Below are 19,521 nucleotides of genomic sequence, written 5' to 3' on the forward strand. Positions count from 1 at the left end.
CTTATATAAGCTGGTGGCTTCGGGCAATCTATTGCCTCCTCTTAAAACCAGACTAAAATGTATCTGTGAATTTAAGGTTTATCCGATGGGCAGGTCATAAATTGGAAATCCCGAGGATTTCAACTTCAAAGATTTTCATACAAGTAGACCGATTAGATCGTGCCGTTAGATTGACATGGGGTTTTTCTCGTTACTTTTTTCATCTTTTACCTCCGCACTGAAAATTTCCCCCTCATCTCTCACATGCACGCTTTAAAGCCGTATACGGCCTGACTTTGCCTCACATGAGATTGATACATTTCTAGAAGTCACACAGGATGTCGCATTAGTTGGATTACCCTTGATGGCAGCATCGGTTCACTCATCAAGTCTGCAGATCAGCATTGATCTGGATCCCCAACTCCTTCTTGGACCTGTCGATACTGAGTCCACTCAGATTTCAGGTACACCGTTGAAGGAATCAAAATGTACAATGGTACCCAGAAAACAGCGACGTGGTCTACTAGGTCAGTTTGTCATTCTTCCCGAGTATTCGGATGCTAGAGATTACCCGAATGCGTTCAAAAGTGTGATCGTATTTATCGTTTCCCTTTCGGCCATCACCGGACCTATGGGAGTTTCGATTATGATGCCAGCTCTTGAAGACATCGTAACTGAGCTTCACACGTCCACGCGAGTTGTCAATATATCTGTGGGGACTTACGTGCTTCTGTTTGGCGTATTTCCAATGTGGTGGTCATTGTGCCTGGAAAGATATGGTCGGCGAACGGCATTTCTCATAAGTTTCTCCTTGTTCTTTGGATTTAGTTTTGGTACTGCCTTAACACCAAACATTGCGGGTCTTATTATCTTCAGAATCCTTCAAGGGGGATGCTCGGCTCTGGCACAAGCTTTGGGAGCAGGCATTATTGCTGATTTATACGTCCCACAAGAAAGAGGTAAGGCGATGGGGTATTATTTTTTAGGGCCGCTTTGTGGTCCATTTTTAGCACCCATAATAGGTGGAGCAGTGGCTCAAGGTTGGGGATGGCGAGCCACTCAATGGGTACTAGTGATTGTCTCAGGTTTCAATACATTTCTTATAATGTTCTTTCTTCCTGAGACTCTTCGCCAAGGTGAGGCTCCCCTAGCGTCGACACAACACGATAGAGAAGTACACGACGATGGAGAAGTACAAGACGATGTTGAGCCGGTGGCAGATCCTTACTTGCAAACATTATCTCGAGTTTCAACAGGGAAGTCCCTCTACTCATTACACGTTAGGAATGCCACCAGCTGTATGAGTACAAAAGGTACAACTTTTTCATGGTGGGATCCAATTTATAATATGCTTGTCAGACCTTTGCATTCTTTGGTTTTATTTAGGCATCCTCCCGTTGCACTAGTCATAGGATATTCAGGGATCATGTTTTCCGTGATATTTTTCATCAACATGACCATAACATATGAATATTCGAGATTCCCCTATAATATGCTGCCCATAATTATTGGTTTATTATACATTCCTAACTCGGTTGCTTACATCCTTGCACTGATGATCGGTGGTCGTTGGAATGACCACTTTTTGAAGAAATATGCTCGAGAACACAATGGCGAGATAAGACCCGAACTGAGAATCCTGTGGAATGTGGCAATAGCGGTTAGTATGTTTCCGCCGGCATGCTTGATATTCGGGTGGTGTCTCGACACTAAGCAACACTGGGTGGTGCCATTAGTGGGCACCACTCTCTTTGGATTCGCACTGATGATAATAATGGGAACCACAGCGACCTACTTGGTCGATTCTCTTCCTGGGAAAGGTGCCACTGGTAATGCGATGAATAACTTGGTGAGACAGTGCCTTGCCGCTGTAGCCATATTTGTTGCTGAGCCTGCTTTGGTTGGGGTCGGTCCTGGTATACTTTTTTCAATTCTTGCCGGAATTTTGTTTGCTGCCAACATATTCTTACTAATACTCAAGCGGAAAGGCGATCATTTTAGAGATACAAGTCGTTTACCTAAGCTATACGAAAAATTATAGACGTTGATATGCATTGCCAAATTAATTCTCAAGAAATTCCTTGATGTTAGCTCCACCAGCATTGACGATGGCCTTCGTCTTGGATAAGATGTCACTGTAGTTTGTAAAAGTCGTATAGGGGATGCCTTCGCGTTTAGCGTAAGTGATTAAATCCTTACCTTGTTTGGCAAACAACAAGTTTGTCTCTTTAGCCGCGGAAATGTCCGACACCCCGTCACCAGCGTAAAACATAAGGGTGGAATTCGTGTCCACCTTATGCCGTGCCAAATATTCACGAATCGATTTAGACTTATCGTGACCGAAATCGGAGTCATCCTTGTACACAATATCCCACAGACCGTCTTCCTCGATCTTGACATCATTAGATAAAATTTCAATATTATCAACTGCCTCCGGACCCACAAGTTTGGTGAGGAGAGCTTTGATGATAGGGGTCATTCCACTCAGGACGACTACCACGGGAATATTTTTCAGTGTTGCCCATTTGTAAAACTCAGGAAATCCAGGATCCAAATCAACATTGGCAAGCAAAAGGTCAATACATTCAGGCATGGGCGTCGTCACCAGATCTAACATGGCTTGAAATCCATCACGAAACAGCATTGACCCGTCAAGAATTCTGTCATTGATTTCCAAGCGTTTGGGACGACCAAATCCAATGTTCTCAGTGAGATAATCATTGGAATCTTGAAGAGTGATTGTCCCATCCCAATCGGAAAAAAAAATTGTACCTGAGTTCGTCATTGGTGTAAATAACAAGTGGCTAATTAAAGGTTAACGTGGAAAGTTATATATTAATGTAACATGATGTAATATGGTAGCGCCGTCTGGCTCACACTTGTGCTAAGCGCGTTCGTCCACGTTGGGGGTGCAGAATTCGCCGAAATTCACACGAACCGACTGCATCTTAGGGTAGATACTTGCAAAACTCAGAGCAACCGACCTTCCTCACATCTCAAATTTGAATGATGCATATTCTGGCATTACCGCACCATTAATAAAAGTCACACAGCTATTCATTCCGAAACATTGTATTCAGGAGCTGTTGATTCGCAAGTTTCGATGTGCACATGACTTAAGACGGTGGCCAAATGTGACACATTCGTGAACAATCGGTTGGTCTATCTTGATTATTAAGCAACAATCAGTCACTTTTGATTCTTGCAATAATATCACAGTTTCCATAACATTATTTACCTTGAATCTGTTATGTGAAAATGTGATTACCTGGTTAAATCGAACTCAAATAGTAAACGTTCACTGTCTAACGGATTTCCATACTTAACACGTTTCTACCCCTATCTCATCCTGATCTTCCGTCTTCATCTCGCACTATACATTAGCAAGCTTCGGGCCGCAGGCGCAGGCAAATCCACGAAATTGGTCTAGCCACACAGCAAGTTTAGTAACAACCTTGGTTGAATCAATCAGGAACACCAAGGATGTTTGAGAACTTGAAGGCTTTTATTCGTCATGGCAAGCAGGCTAAGGAGCCTGAATACCAACAACAGTACCGCCAGCAGGCTTCCGTGGTACCCGATCTGCTGACGTTATTAGCCTCTGAAGGGTTTGTACCCGTGGCTGTACCAGAGACTACACCCGATGATGCCCCGACTACCACCCATCTCTACGCTAGTCAAGCCAATGCTAGCAACCAGTCGCTTCTGGCGACACAACAATATCAGGAGCTTGCTCTGCAAATGGTTGAAGAAGAGCGGGCTCAACGCAGTTCGAAGAAGAAATACCCCAATTTGGACAATTATGAGGTAATGGAACAAATGGGAGAGGGAGCCTTTCTGATTGTTTACAAGGCCCGTCATTTGCCAAGCGATCGGTTGGTGGCAATCAAAATCTTACGCAAATTTCAAATGGATTCAGCCCAGAAGAACGCAGTCTTCAAGGAAGTGACCATTATGCGCCAACTCAATCATCCCAACATTGTTAAGTTTATTGAATTTATCGATCTGGAAAAGTACTACTATATTGTGCAAGAATTAGTTGCAGGTGGTGAAATTTTCACAGCTATTGTCAACTACACTTACCTTTCTGAGGATTTGAGCCGTCATGTTATTGTACAAGTGGCTAAGGCTATACGATACCTTCATGAAGAAGTGGGTGTGGTGCACCGCGATATTAAACCCGAAAATTTGTTATATGTTCCAATTGACTTTATACCCCTGAAACATCGCCAATTACGCCGATCCGACGATCCCAATACCAAAAAGGATGAGGGTGAATTTATTGAAGGCATCGGTGGTGGCGGTATTGGTTTGGTGAAGCTTGCCGATTTTGGTTTGTCTAAACAGATCTGGGAGCACAATACAAAGACGCCATGCGGTACGGTTGGATACACTGCTCCCGAAATTGTCAGAGACGAGCGTTATTCTCGTGAAGTCGACATGTGGGCAATTGGTTGTGTTCTCTACACCTTTTTGTGTGGATTTCCTCCATTCTATGACGAGCGCATTGAACTGTTGACCGAAAAGGTCGCTAAAGGGGAGTACACCTTTTTGAGTCCTTGGTGGGATGAGATTTCTCCCGCAGCGAAGAACTGCGTTTCCAAATTATTGACTGTTGATCCCAGCAAGCGGTATACCATTGACGAGTTTTTGCAAGACCCTTGGGTTGTGAACGGTCATAAAGTGGCTTCGACGCAACCGACTACTATGGAAGCACCTTTGCGGAAGTCCAAACTGGCACTACAAGCACAAGCGGCAGTCAATGGCGCAAAGCAAAAACATCCGATTCAACAGTTCAATCAAGCGAATTTCAACCCCGACTTGTACTCACCTGCAGCATTGGCTCTCAGAGATGCGTTCGATATATCAACGGCGGTGCATCGAATGGAGGAAGAGAAGGCTTTGCAATCCAAATTCAATAGCAACAACATGGTCTTCGATTTGGTTGAAGAGGAGGAAGACGAACATGGTGAAATTATCGTTAAGGATCCTCCCGTCAACCGCCAAGTCCAGATGCCTGCAACGAAAACCTTCGATTTAAATTTGGGGGGTGCTAGCATCTTGGGACGCAGAAAGAATAAGATGGTAACCACATAAAGATGTTCATAGAATAATGTTATGCCTAATGATTTGTAGTCCTAGCGGCGTTGGATAATTTATACGTCCAACACATTCCCAATGTCACATCTCTCCCTAGTGTTGATTTTGACGTGCACGTTACGTACTGTGTGACAAGATCTTAAGCCTCTTGTCGAAGAATTTGTCGCCAAAAGCGCGCGAAATTCGTAAAGCATATCTTAACTGCCCACTAACCCCTTCTTCCCGCGTTCTCACCATGAATCTTATGGATATGTTAAGTGGAGGTGATAGTCCTTATGATCCTCTGGTTCAGCTAATGGACGAAGGCGCTGCTGAGCCGGCTCAGCTGATGCATTTATCTCACTCTCACATATATTATCTTCCAACATTGTTGACAACACTACAAAGGGAATTGGTCGAGGTAGTGATACTGATGTTTCGAAAGGAGATCGACTCGATAAGCTTGGAGAAGCAACTGCGAACACGGATATCTAACCTTGTCGACGCGCCAGATGACGTGCCATCAACCCTGACACCTCAGTTTTCCAATTTTGATAAAATTCGGCTATTATTTGATCAATTGATGATTATCGACAAGCATCCTAGTCTTCTTGTTGACCATTTCATTCCACGTAAATTGATCTTGAGCGAGTTGAATGAACGGGTATTAACCCTTTCAACTAAGCTTCAAATGATTGATCGAGTGGTTGACGGTTTAATCGACGGTTTGAAAAGTACCAATAACTCAGGATACCACATGTTATTGGTGGCGCAGAGTGCCCGTGAAATTGAACTAGTAGAAGGTCTTATAATTGGTAAAGATTTATACTACCAAAATCTCAGCAATTCGAAGTTGTATGATGATAAGTGTCCGATACCCAGTGATCTTGGGGGAAGATTGGTCATCTACATGATTACGCTGTCGCAATTGTACAACAATTACATTCCCGAAACGATTGGTGGTGCCAAATGGGAGCATCTGCTGCTGCTGCTGCTGCCAGAACCCCGTTCATATCGTCGCCGTCAAGCTCAGATGGAATATCCAGTTCGCTCACAGAACTCTCAATTTAATTTGATCATGTCCCTTGATACTAAATTGGATCCTCTGTCGCCGCTGCTAGAGTTCTTGCGACCAGAGCATCATCGAACTCCCATGATTATTCCTGTGCCCGTCAATCTGATCGAACACATTGTGAGTCAGCTTCAAGAACCGCTGCTTCTGTTAACGGAAAGTTACACTCAATGGCAGCTTCAAGTAATAGAAGCACTTATAATGAATTGGGATAACCCAATCCCTTGTGATGAATCCGAGTTTTACTTGAAGTACTATGGCGCAAATCTCAATAAATTGTTGCCTTATTTGTTACATTGGCATGAACTGGAGGAAATTAATTTGAGTGACTTAATGGAGCCGTTCAATCGACAATTAGGTATGGGGTTCTCCACGGGGGCTATGCTTGCGAAACTTGCTACTATTGTTGATCGTGGACTGACTCTTGAGCAAGGTGAATTGGGTGTAGCATCGACAATGATTCTTCCACTCCGAAGTTTCGATTATGAGCTGTTCAAGCTGACATTGGCAGAGATCTTGAACAATAAACTCATCAATCTCTCATATCAACTGCAAAGTATTGAGAATTCAACGTTGATGCGATGGCGATCTGACCAAACCAAGAGACAGTTGGAGTATGACATCAAAGAGGACGATATTGCTGCTAAATTTCGCAAATTACGGCGCGTGCAAGAGGATGCAACTTCTGTGGAACAGAAGCTAACACGTTACGAGCTGTACTATACAAAATACCAACTATCAAAGATTGAGTGGGATAGCAAGATCAACTTTTTGCGAGCCAGCGCTAATAAACTGGGTGCGCAAATCCGTGAAGTTGTTATTCCGGGACAACAAACTAAAATCAAGGAACTTTCGAATGAATTGGAAACGCTCACTGATATCCATATCAAGCTTGATTGCGACTATGAACTGTTAAGAGAAAAATACCAAGGAACGCTGGCTGACGCAGTGCAATTGCTGCTGCAGCTCCGCCAATTAAAACAGAAACTCAAGATGATCAGTCTGAAGGCTGAAGGTTCGGGAGCAACGCAATTACCACTGCTGATGCGGAGGGATGCAATGGGTGAGGCAAGCATTCGTTTGAAACGATGTCGTGATGAGAATGATTTCCTTAAGGGTTTCATAGAGTCTCGAATTGATCGAGTTTTAGCTGAGCGCCACGAAAAGGACCAAGCTAATCTGGGAGGTCGTCGTAGTCGACAAGGAACGCCTATATAGTGAATCAAATTAAGTCAACTTTAGCAAAAAATGTCGCGCAAGTGCTCACACGCAACCGATCTTCTCCCGCATCGTTGTCAAACACACGTGAGCATCCGATTCTGAATTTACCACCGACCGTGAAGTCAATGGTAAGCTGGCGTACAAGCTATTGACAGCCTTGACGTTGCAGATCTGAAGTTTCGCTTACGAAAAGTGGATGACCACGATTGTTCATGAATACGACGTCGAATACAGCGATGACTGTGGTCATCATTGGAGTCCAGCAAGCCTTGACTTCATTGAACACAACGTGAAGTTTGAAATGCTGATAGAGTCAGCACCTAATGAAAAGCTTTTGATTGCCACATCCTACCTCCGACACAACAGATTTGTCGTTTTGCGCAATCTTCAAAAGCAGCATCAATTTTCTTTAGCGCAATATGTGGTCAAAATTCTAGGCTACAAAGGTTACCGAGTTCTTAGACTCAAGAACTATTTGCTTCATTCGACCCTGGCTTCGTCACTGTTACAAAGAACTAACGATTCTTTATTAGTTGATCAAAGTAGCTTCCAGCAGAGTCCGGCGTTTGAAGACGGTTCATTGCAAGATGCTCACATGACAGAATATGGCGCCAGCTTTACTTACTCAGTACCTTTACCAAAGCACACCCATACGTACGAAAACCTATCTCATGCGGAACATGAAGAAGTGATGAATCCTGATTTTGGGATAAGTTTAAGCCTGAGTGAAGAACTCCATCATTCATCACTTCCTTATCAAATACCACTGCCACATGAAGAGCTGTTTATTGAAGGAAGTATCCTTTCTCGGATTCCTCTCCACTCAAATACAAGATTCGGGTTAATGGAGGAAACCCAAGGTCCTGAAAATCCATAAAGAGCTTCGATGATGTTGAAAATGCTTTTAAAGGTTGATGCATTTATTGAGAGCTCTTAGATACTTGGGCCCTGTTGGCATTGCTACGTTTTTGAGCCGTCGTGATCAGATCGAATTTACGCTGATGGAGCACGACAATACTTTCATTTATCCTTTGTGACAGACCTCATCAAATTCCTTACCTCGGATCCCAAACACATTTTGAAAATAGCAAAACTCATTGACTGGCTCGGGATTTATTCGGCTCACATTAAATCGCCTGTGTCTTACGGTGGAGAAGCTGACCGCGCAACTTACATCATTGAGAAAGAGATGATCTTCACAATCTCTCAGAAGGTTTCAGCTTCTCTTTTCAACGTCTACTAAATCCACAACGCGCGAATACAGGTCAACCCAATTGGTGGTCATTCACAGTGTGCGCGAGCTATCGGTTGTTTTAGCACGACTTGATACTAGTATTTGCAACTCTGCTAAGCTCGCTGTTAAGAAATCACGGCAAGTTAATTGAATTTAAGCATGTTTGATGTGAACTTACGATTTAAACTTAGTGAATCTGATCTTTGAGAGAATGTAATTAGTTTGACAATCCTGTTGATGACTGATAACGAATGATTTTAAGCATACACTTTCAGTTGTAACTACATAATCATCTACCTTATTAATTTCGCATCTTGAATATGGTATTGCGAGATCCATATCTTGTTATGCATTTGGCTGGTGGTTATGCCTTACAAAAATTATTCTTTTGCGTGCAATCCTACCGCCAATGTCAAACCGACAACTATATCGAACATGATAGTATTGTCTGGTCTAAATACGCGATCGTCTTCGTATACCGTAATCCAACCGAGCTTATCGTCATCAGGTGTGTCATCTTGAGGATGTTGAACATAATATAAACCGTCACCCCCAGTAAAGTACTTTGTTACACTCAGGCCAACACCTAAATCCTCTTCCATGTCTCTCCCACGGAACTTACTCAGCACGTAGTTTGACGAGCCAGGAAGACGATTGCGCTTCAAATGTCTGGAAATTTTTTTGTGTAGCTTCTGGTCATTCGGTCTAAAAACAGCCAAAACGGGTGGGAATTTCGTGTGGCCATCATCAGTGTGTACAGCCGCAGGATCGGACTCCTTATAAAGTAAAGCTGCAGAATTATCATCGTCATCACCATCGACGATGTAATTTTGATGGAAATATACATTACGCTTTCCAACATAACAAGACTGTGATTCCTCATTACTCCGTCCCCCTATCAACCCCAGAACCCACAGACGAGTTCTGAGTGCAATCCCCAGGGAGCGAAAACGGGGTATCAGTCCCACATTCCATCGCAAGTTGTTAAAATCTCTATACTCGAAATTTAACCTAGGAAGTTGAGCCTCTGCGGCCCCAGGCGGACAATATTTCGATGGGATTTCTTTAGGAATCAACAAACCGTTGTATGATGTTGCCAGTGACAAGGTAGTGGACGTTCGAAAATGCAGGGTGTGCGATAGAGATGTCTGTGAAACCTGCGACATCGAAAATGGTGCCTGCTTCATCAATCGCAGCTTTGTTGGTATCAGAATGGCAAAGTAACCGCCTTGATATTGAGGCTTTTTAGTAATGACCATTACTGGATTTTGAGCGTCCCGTGACAGGGATTCAAACGAGGTCATGTCTTTGAAAATAAGGTTGAAGCCCAACGATGGGTCTGGCAGGGCCAGTTTGTCGAAATACAAGACCTCCACGTAAAAGCCAGGACCATTACGACAATAAAGATGCTCGGTGTCCGGGTTTGTAGTGAGATACAAGTCACTTCCATATCGTAGGACGTGATATTTCCAATATGGGGCGTGGCGATCATTTTGCTGAGACTCTCTCAGTACCAAAGGATTGCCGCCGACTAGTGACCTGTCTCTTGACGCGTTAGGTACACTAAAAGCTTCTTCGATCAAGCGGTTGCTCTTGATACGCTTAAGGGTTCCACCGAATGAGAAGCGCTTGTACGACCGTTCTCTAGAAACAACATCGCTGTGGTGGTCAGGCTCTTGCTTAAACATTGAGTAACGTTTCAAATTACGCCCGACACCCTGGAGCAGAGCCATCGTGCGTTGCGTCTTTGAAGTTTGGGTAGTTCCTTGAGTCTTCACGCTAGTTTTACTGTATGCGGTAGTCTGAGTATTGCGGGTGTGATGGGTTTTTGTCAGATGGCTTGTGTTTATGGAATGAGTCGAATGAATATCCCGTTCATGCATATCATCTGGTGACGGGAGGCTGTAGTCAGCATCATTTGCTTTGTCGTCATCGATCGGTCTTTCCTGAAACGTGTCTTCTCCGAGCTTCAAATCATCAAGCATCAGGCCCAAATCGATATGGAGATCGAGATTCAAGCTATCACAATTGTCAATAGTAGGAGCGTCATCGTTGATCAAAGTTGTCGTTGCCAGCAGTTCCGTGTAAAGCTGACGTTTGGACTGGGCGGAGGCCAGATTGATTTTGGGATCTAAGCGTTGTGGCACAGTTGTATGCAACGTCGTCATGAATGCTCAACGGTGATGACTTGGCGCAGTTGAAAGACAAAATAAGTAGATCAACGGTTAACCACAGGCAGTACACACTTCACACGTCCAGTTGCGTCGTAAGATAGACGAAAGTTAACAAAAAGGATCAGCTTGACGCATTCGGCAGTGTGTAGTAGGACTATACATCGGGCAAGTTTGTATGCAGGGAAATGGCACTGCCCTTCCTTCGCATAGCGTGTCGAGTTACGTAAGCTCGAGCAAGCTGAACAGTGTACTCACCATTACCTCGTCTTATAATGAAAGAAACGAGTGGTTTGTAGTCTATATCGTCTAATGAATGAAGCTTTGAGTTTCAGAAACAAGCAAGGGTTAACCTGACTGAATGTTAATGATGAATAAAAATCTTTCAAGGCATCAGTCGGGTGAACCTTTGTATTCATTGATGATATTGCCACCGTTATCAATTTTAGCTCTGTGAAGCTACTACAGTTATACCTCTTATCGCATAGTTTTGGCCAGACTTGTGTGACAATGATGATATTGATGGGATGGCTATGGGAGTTGTTACGTAATTCACACTGGCACAATTCCGTCTGTAAGTCTCGATTTGAAGACGTCACTTTGATTCGTACTACTTCAACAATTTCTAACTGAGGTGGTTTCAATACTAATGCAAAGACCAAGTAATATCTGAATAGCGACCGGCTGATGACGGAGCCGCTGCGCGTGTCAGCCGTGTGGTTTTCCAAATTTAGGCACCCGGGATATTACCGCGGACATTTGGTTTTTGCATGTGTAACCAGTGGAATCGAAAGCCTCGGGAATAGCTACTTGTTTATACCAAGAGGTTCGGGTCCTTCCAACCCGTCAACTACCAGTAATTATCTGCAAGGAGAGTGGTTATCGATGGAGAGAACTTCATGAACCGTAGTAACGTTGATTTGTACGATGGACACGCAACACCATTGGTCACTGACGCATACCAGAGGGCTGCAGAAGTGCCGACCCTTGAGGATTGCAAGATTTTCGTCCCGTACAAGTGGCAGAGCTATTGTGAACGGCGATGGCAGAATTGAAATCCAGCTATCGCCGTCCATTATTTAAATAACTCAAAAATGTAGATAGTTGTGGAGGTGTTAGTAGAATACATTTCTGAATGTTGTTTTTAAAAACAAATTATATCGTGGATGGCGCTATCGGTTGTTTCTGCGTGCGAGCAGCGAAAAACGCATGCCATAAATCGACGTTCAGCACAGTTTCACCCTGCGTTGGCCGTTTCAGAACCATAGCATCGATGCCCTCGCTATTCATGAGAACCATACTTTCGGCTTCTGTCAAACGTTGTTCGTCAGCATTAGACTCAGTACTGTTATTACGACCGCTGTTGAGATATTCAAGACGACGGTTCGCCGCCATCACTGCAATCAGTTCTTCCACTGTATTCTCGATAACGAACATCCACACTGAGGTGGGTTTCGTTTGACCGATACGATGAATTCGCAGAATGGCTTGTAGCTCTAACAGGGTGTTCACAAGAGGCTCGCAAAGAAACACATGAGTGGCATTCACCAACGTTAGCCCACTCGCTTGGGCACGTGCGTTGAGCAAGAAGCATGTTATATTACTGTCTTTAGCTTTGAATTGCTCCACCGGGTCGTAGCGCTTATGAGGACGCCCCATGCCTGTGTCTGGTACCAAGGCACCGAAAGACCCCAAAAATGTGATGTCATTTGCTCTGAAAGCTGTACCCAAGATATACAACATATCTTGCCACTGCAGGAATATGACGATTTGAACTTGAGGATCTTTGGATCTCAAGTAAAGTACCTGGCGCACAATCATGTCTACCTTTGTTGAATACTGGTTTTTCAACTGCATTTGGTCGATTGCAGCGATTTGATCTTTCGGAAGTGGTTTGTATATCAGGTATAGTTTGTCTTTTTGGGAACCGCCAACGTCTTCAACCAATTGAGCTTTTAATTCAGGTTTAGTATGGGTAAAGTTGTAAACCTGATTGACTTGAATTAGCCTGTTGCACATGGGGCATTTGCTATGGGCATGAAGCCATTCCGAAAGACAATCCTTGCAGTACTTATGACCACATGCCGTCAACAGACCAATGGTTATCACACCACGACAAATAACGCACATCATTTGCTCCTCTAATTCGGTCTTCAGAGCATCTTTAGAAACAAAAAGCGAATTGAGATATCGAAATCTCCCTATCAGTTTTCCCAAAGCATCTTCATAACCCAGATAAAGAGCCAACATCAGTGTCAATTTTGCACTCACAGCCAGATCGGTGAGGTCGGTTTGAGACATTTGCCAATCAGTGTCCTTCACAGAGTCTGAGATTTGCTGCAATTGTTTGAAATACTCGATCCGGGCATTAAAGACGGCATTGCAGTGCACGGTGAGTTCCCGGGTGACCAGAGCAAGGGCTGCTTTTTGATTCTCCAAGAAAACCCCAAGTTGTTGTGAAAGTTGATCAGAGGAGACGTTCTCTGTCACTGTGACTTTTAAAGCCTCGACCATCTCTTGAAGCAGAACTTTGACTACGGGACGAACTTCGTCCGCCGATTTCTCAAGTGATGCAAGGTATTGATCGTCATCTACCTGGGGTGTCTCCTTTCGACGTGGTCTTTTTGTTTCCGTCTCCTCAATACCGTAAATCCATTGTTTTCGAGCTGCAAGCATTCTATCAAGAACAACAAGCAAGCATTGCACTTTATCCTGATCAACTAACAGTTGTTCAAATTCCTTACCACTTGGGTCGCTAGTAGCACCCACCAATGGCTCTTTCAAAGTCTCCACAAGCTTTTGCACCCACTGATTGATTAGCAGAGCTTCTCGATTCAATTGTTCAACTAGGCGAGCCGTTTGGTCAACTATAACTTTCACCTCATAGTTCGGTATATCGCATGAGGCTGCATCAAATTTCATGATAGGTATCCTGAGAATTGCACGATTTTTCTCTTTAGGGAATAGAGTAGCACCATAATCAAAATGGTCCTCCTCAGCATTAAAGTATAACTTTCGTTGCCCCAAACGAGTGCGCACAGCTTGCTCTACATTTGCCATTGACAGACTAAGAAGTTCACGACGAAGGTCTTCAGCGCGTTCATAGAACTCGTATTCAGCATTCCGGGCGTCGTCAGCGGAAATATTGACATCAATGGCCGATGAAGCAAGATTCAAGTTGTCAAGAGGCACCTTGGCAAGTTCACAAATAATCTCGGCATGCCTTTTTTTCGAGTAATCCAATAAGTGTAATTGGGGTAAGATCACAGTCGGTCTGTGTTGAGCAGTAAGCTTGAGATAATCCGGGTCATAAAGTTGAAAATGTGCTGAACCAATCAAAAAGAGGAATTTGTGCAAGATGACTCGCCACAGGCGAATCAACAAACGTGAGCCATTAGCTCGGGAGTCTTCATTTTTTTTCACTTCCCGCTCAAGTTGTGCTTGAAGTCGGTATAAGATTTTCTCCACTTGAGTAGCCCCAACTTTCAAAAACTTGAGCGCCACGCGAGGCATAAACACAAACTCAAAGAATTCGGCAATATCGGTAAACAAATTTATTATCTGCCGCTCATCGTCATTAATTTCCGTCAAACTTTGGGCCAACATGTCTTCCAACAACTTATCCAAGCTACTCAATTGCTGCACAACATTAACCATATTCGTATGCACTCGTTTATACCTCTTCAGATTGACGTGGAGGTTCCCTATTTGAGGCAGTCCACAATGTTGCCTCAACCGTTGGAGCCACAAACGCATGTACATCAACATCAGTGGTGTCGACTCCCATGATTCGGTGATCGGATTTCCGTTGATATCCATGCATAAGGTACTCAAGCATTCCTCAAACATTTGGTTATACAGTTCCTGCTCCACGGCCAGAAACTCACGGGTCATTACCACACGTTGCTGAGGAGGTAATTGAATATCATTATGTACCATAGCCTTCGTGTGACGAATCGCTATCGTAGTCCATAGTTGTACAAACTCGTGGGGGTAGGAAACTAAACATTCCCAGGCTTTTTTGGCGTCGCCGTTGAATGGAGAATACCTCAAGAACTGCAAAATCAGATGGAGATCTTGAAGCAGTTTTTTCATTGGAGTACCAGAAACACCCCAGGCATGAAACCGAGGAATGAGAGCAGCACTTTGGAACGCTCGAGACACTTTGGAACTCACCATTTGGACTTCATCGAGAATCACCCGCCAAAATTGTGAGAGCATTAACGGCAGTTCGTGATCTTTCAGCTTATAGATCTCAGGGATTCTATTGTGGGTAATCGCAGCTTCTATCTCATCCTGTAGTGCCTTCTCATAATCTGTGGGACCTCGCGGATTTCCCAGCCTTTGATTGGCAACTGAAGGTTTAATCAGCGATATCAGAATCTGAAACATGTCTCGATATAACTCAAGAGCCTTTTCGTCCTCATCCTCTTCTGTGACCTCTGGCAGATTTACTGGCTCTTCATCCAATCGAGGTCTCTTTCCAGTAAAGTATTGACTGTATTTCTCGTCTTCCTTAATGCTATTGCGCGTAGTTCGTTTTTGAGACGAGAACTTAGCGTGATCCAACTCGCGCGATATCGTTTGATAAGTCGTAAATACAACATCAAAACGACGGAGGTATTCTGCAATGAGCGCTGGCAGATCCCCGAGTTTTGGGTATTCCCCAATGCCTTTGTACACAGTTACTGCCAACAGAGGAGCCAAACGTTCCATTTCCAGGACCCACTGCTTGAGAATCAGTTCAGGCGCAATGATTAATGTCGTGCGGGCTTTTATTACCGTTTTGGGTTTTCCGTAAGTTGTGTGTTGGTATTGAAAGACTTCCAGAACCTCATCCTCAGGTCGTTTATTCATTAGTATGGTTGCCGCAACCTCCACTGTTTTTCCAAGGCCCATCTCTTCAGCAAGTAAGCCTTGTGCAGGAAGATGTTGCCAGTTCTTAGAGCTCTTTCGTAAACTTTGTACAAACAAAGCTGCAGACTTCCGTGAAACAACTTGGGCGGTGTATTTGTTATAGTAGAATTGCAGCTGAGCGCCATACTTGACTCTTTCCCAGCCAAATGAAAGCTTGGCTAATGTGTTAAGCAAAAGCCGGTCAATCAAATCTAATTTAACGCGTTCGCCAGACAAATACTCGTCAAGAAGATGATGATCTTGATTAGACGTCAAAGGGATTGGCTTGCATCGCGATGTTTCCTTATCAAACCGCACATTTTCCTTGCGTAGCATCCACTCAACTGTAGTACGTTGAAAAGGTAATAATTCCGTTTCAAGCTCAGGGATGTTGAAATGATCTGCAGGGACGGGAGTCATTTGCGCAGTATACGCGCTAACAGCCAGATAGAATAGTTGGGCTGTAACCTCTTCACCATTGGTGGTAAAATCACGGCTGAATTTTGCATTGCCACCATCATCATCAACAGGATCATTCTCAAAATACTCGTATGCAATACTCTTTACTTTCTCTGCAGCATCCGGGAGCAAAGCCTTAAACGGGGTGAATCTCGCTTTAAGAATCATGTGAAAAGCTATGTGCACAGACTCCGTCTCGGGATCGAGCCGAATAAATAATTCTGGATCAGATATAATTAAGTCATTGCGGTCGGCTCGTGGCAGTGAATACATCAACAATGTGGCGACTTGTCGAAGCGAATGCATCAGAAGACTACCATCGCTAGACGGTTTGACTTGCATATTCGGGCATGTGAACAGAAGAAGGATCGTATTGGGTTGTTTGCGCTTTTGCAATAGTCTCACGAGAAGATTGTCAGCGTCAACTTTCACTCGTATATCTGTGGTATGAAACTCATAGATATTTTGAACACGAGGCAAATCTAGTGTGTAATCCGTCAATGCCACAGGGCTTGGTGAACTGAATTCGAACCGCTCGTCAAAGATGGTCACCAGCTCTGCATTGATGGTAGTGTTTGATTCATCATTCCCAAATTCAGGCAGGCATCGATTTCGAGGCTTCTTGTATTGTAATTCATTTCTCACAAGCTCAAGGATGTTTGGGAGATTGAATTCAACCAACTCCATTGTCGGGGGGAGTGCCTCAACCACTGAATTAAATCAACTGTCGCCTCCCGCACCACTTGATATCAGCGGTTAAAAGCCCCGATTTCGTTTGCACATCGCACGCTGCGATAATAGAAATTAAGGATTGTGACAATATCACCACTCCTATGCTACCTCTTTAGGCTCTGTAAAGACATTCCAGTGTTCCGTCAGTTGCAATCGTCCAAACTATACCTAAAACATGTGACTTCATATTTCCTTGTATTCGTTTCAAGGACGATTAAGACGTTAAAAGTATAGTCATTTCACGATTTGACTTCACCTCGTTACTCTCTGCCCTTGCCCCTAAAGTGCGGCATCGCACATTACTTTTCGCAGGCGTCCCCTCATCGCATCTCATCTCACCAAAAATCTGGTTTTTCTTTAACCATCACATCGGATGCAGTTAACGTGGAACAATATTTCGCCGGTGGCCAATGCCAACGACTTGTTGGACATTGTCCTTAATCGGACACAAAGAAAGACCCCGACTGTGATTCGTCCTGGGTTTGCTATCACTCGGATCAGATCGTTCTATATGAGAAAGGTTCGGTTCACTGCCGAAGGATTTGTGGAAAAGTTTGATGATATTTTGAATGGTTTTCCCAACATTAACGATGTGCATCCGTTTCATCGGGATTTAATGGACACTTTGTATGAAAAGAACCATTACAAGATCTCCTTGGCCGCTGTTCTGCGTGCCAAAACTTTGATCGAGCAGGTCGCTAGAGACTACGTTAGATTACTCAAGTTTGGTCAGTCGCTCTATCAATGCAAGCAGTTGAAGCGGGCTGCCTTGGGTCGGATGGCTACCATTGCCAAAAAGCTTAAGGATCCCCTCCAATATTTGGAACAAGTTAGACAGCATTTGAGCAGAATGCCGTCCATTGATCCCAATACTCGTACCCTTTTGATTTGTGGGTACCCTAACGTGGGTAAGTCAAGTTTCTTGCGGTGCATCACCAAAGCCGATGTCGAGGTTCAACCGTACGCTTTCACCACGAAGTCCTTATACGTGGGTCACTTCGACTACAAGTACTTACGGTTCCAAGCCATTGACACACCTGGTATCTTGGACCGCCCAACTGAGGAAATGAACAACATCGAAATGCAGCTGATTTATGCCATTGCTCACTTGAGACTGTGTGTCTTATATTTCATGGATTTATCGGAACAATGTGGCTTTTCTATCGAACAACAAGTGAAGTTGTTTCACTCCATCAAACCCTTGTTTGCTAACAAATCTGTCATGGTTGTTATGAATAAACTGGATATTATCCGCGTCGACGATTTGCATCCCGATCAACAAGATTTGCTTAAGCTGATTGCCCAAACCCCTGGTGTTGAAATTATGCATACCTCTTGCCAAGAAGAGGATAACGTGATGCAGGTCCGTAACCAAGCTTGTGAGAAGTTATTGACTGCGAGAATTGAACAAAAACTTAAGGGCGAAGCTCGCGTTAATAACGTTTTGAACAAGATTCATGTCGCTCGTCCTCAGGCCAGAGATGATGTTGATCGCAGTGCTCACATTCCTGAAGCTGTTGCTCATTTGAAGAAGTACGACCCTAATGATCCCGAACGTCGCGTATTAGCTAGAGACATTGAAGCTGCTAACGGTGGGGCCGGTGTCTACAACATCAACTTGAAAGACAAGTATATTTTGGACGATGATGATTGGAAGAACGACGTCATGCCAGAAATAATGGACGGTAAGAACGTGTACGACTATTTGGACCCGGACATCGCCGCTAAATTGGCTGCGCTTGAAGAAGAGGAAGAACGTTTGGAACAAGAAGGTTTCTATGACTCTGATTCTGAAATTGAAGACGACGACGCTGAGGAAATTCGTGAAAAGGCTTTGTGGATCCGTAACAAGCAAAAGATGATGATCAATGAAGGTCGTCAAAAGAAGCATCTTAAGAACCGCTCCATCATGCCCCGTGATCAAATCAAGAGACTGTTCAACGAGATGGAAGAGTCCATGTACAATGCTGGCTTCGATACACTGAATTTGAAGCGTGGCAATAAGGGCGAAAAGGAGCTCACCGGTGTTGACATTTTGCGCAAAAACCAAGGTATTCGTCTGGCCAAGTTGAAGAAGAAGCAAGCGCCTTTGAACCAACCCGATCGATTGACAGATGGTGTCAACGATGGTGCTATGAGATCGCATGCTGAGAGATTGAATAAGTTGCATCGCAGAGAACGCAACCGGATGGCTAGACAAGGTGAAGGTGATAGACATACCACTGCTGCCATGCCTAAACACTTGTTCACTGGTAAGCGAGGTATTGGATCCGCCGACAGACGTTGAGCGTGGTGCGGTGCTTATAAATTTAATTGTACATTAGGATTTGTCATTTGGATTAATAGAGGAAACATATTACAACAACGAGAATAGGAATAGAAGAAACACTCACCATTGTGCCCAATGCAACCCTAATTGGTTGAGTTTAGCGGGTGGGTGTTTCCGCTGGGCCTTCTTTTTCGCCAAAAGATGCCAATTGCTTGTTCTCATGTGCCACCCCGTGTTATCATGTAGCCACCTCGTGTTATCATGTAGCCACCTCTTGTTATCATGTAGCCACCTTGTGTTATCATATAGAAAAACCTGCATGGGATCGGTACCTCAAACTAGTACCTTTGTACATGGTGCAACGATTACAAGACCCCACACTCCAAAGTTAAGTAACGCCACCTTTTTT

At 44.0% G+C, this 19,521-nt stretch overlaps 8 protein-coding genes across 8 annotated transcripts; 5 read left to right on the forward strand and 3 right to left on the reverse strand. All coding sequences in view use genetic code 12, as the record gives it.

Annotated features, from left to right (window-relative positions):
* Nucleotides 1-343: 343 nt before the first annotated feature.
* Nucleotides 344-2,020, forward strand: DIURU_001919 (MFS transporter; the record flags this gene model as incomplete). The annotated part of the gene is made up of 1 exon (XM_034154513.1): nt 344-2,020. One exon carries the CDS (start codon nt 344-346, stop codon nt 2,018-2,020), a length of 1,677 nt encoding a protein of 558 aa, XP_034013244.1.
* Nucleotides 2,021-2,041: 21 nt separating this feature from the next.
* DIURU_001920 (putative phosphoric monoester hydrolase) lies at nt 2,042-2,764 on the reverse strand (the record flags this gene model as incomplete). Its single annotated transcript, XM_034154515.1, has 1 exon — nt 2,042-2,764. One exon carries the CDS (start codon nt 2,762-2,764, stop codon nt 2,042-2,044), a length of 723 nt encoding a protein of 240 aa, XP_034013245.1.
* A 698-nt stretch (nt 2,765-3,462) lies between these two features.
* RCK2 (serine/threonine protein kinase) lies at nt 3,463-5,076 on the forward strand (the record flags this gene model as incomplete). Its single annotated transcript, XM_034154516.1, has 1 exon — nt 3,463-5,076. One exon carries the CDS (start codon nt 3,463-3,465, stop codon nt 5,074-5,076), a length of 1,614 nt encoding a protein of 537 aa, XP_034013246.1.
* Nucleotides 5,077-5,314: 238 nt separating this feature from the next.
* DIURU_001922 (uncharacterized protein) lies at nt 5,315-7,348 on the forward strand (the record flags this gene model as incomplete). The annotated part of the gene is made up of 1 exon (XM_034154517.1): nt 5,315-7,348. The coding sequence occupies one exon, from the start codon at nt 5,315-5,317 to the stop codon at nt 7,346-7,348; it is 2,034 nt and encodes a 677-aa protein (XP_034013247.1).
* A 199-nt stretch (nt 7,349-7,547) lies between these two features.
* Nucleotides 7,548-8,228, forward strand: DIURU_001923 (uncharacterized protein; the record flags this gene model as incomplete). Its single annotated transcript, XM_034154518.1, has 1 exon — nt 7,548-8,228. The coding sequence occupies one exon, from the start codon at nt 7,548-7,550 to the stop codon at nt 8,226-8,228; it is 681 nt and encodes a 226-aa protein (XP_034013248.1).
* A 737-nt stretch (nt 8,229-8,965) lies between these two features.
* Nucleotides 8,966-10,753, reverse strand: DIURU_001924 (uncharacterized protein; the record flags this gene model as incomplete). Its single annotated transcript, XM_034154519.1, has 1 exon — nt 8,966-10,753. One exon carries the CDS (start codon nt 10,751-10,753, stop codon nt 8,966-8,968), a length of 1,788 nt encoding a protein of 595 aa, XP_034013249.1.
* Nucleotides 10,754-11,911: 1,158 nt separating this feature from the next.
* Nucleotides 11,912-16,798, reverse strand: DIURU_001925 (uncharacterized protein; the record flags this gene model as incomplete). The annotated part of the gene is made up of 1 exon (XM_034154520.1): nt 11,912-16,798. One exon carries the CDS (start codon nt 16,796-16,798, stop codon nt 11,912-11,914), a length of 4,887 nt encoding a protein of 1,628 aa, XP_034013250.1.
* A 418-nt stretch (nt 16,799-17,216) lies between these two features.
* On the forward strand, nt 17,217-19,130 carry NOG1 (putative GTPase; the record flags this gene model as incomplete). Its single annotated transcript, XM_034154521.1, has 1 exon — nt 17,217-19,130. One exon carries the CDS (start codon nt 17,217-17,219, stop codon nt 19,128-19,130), a length of 1,914 nt encoding a protein of 637 aa, XP_034013251.1.
* Nucleotides 19,131-19,521: the final 391 nt, after the last annotated feature.

Source organism: Diutina rugosa (genome assembly GCF_008704595.1).
Source record: "Diutina rugosa strain CBS 613 chromosome Unknown scaffold37_size135356, whole genome shotgun sequence".
NCBI lineage: Eukaryota > Fungi > Ascomycota > Pichiomycetes > Serinales > Debaryomycetaceae > Diutina > Diutina rugosa.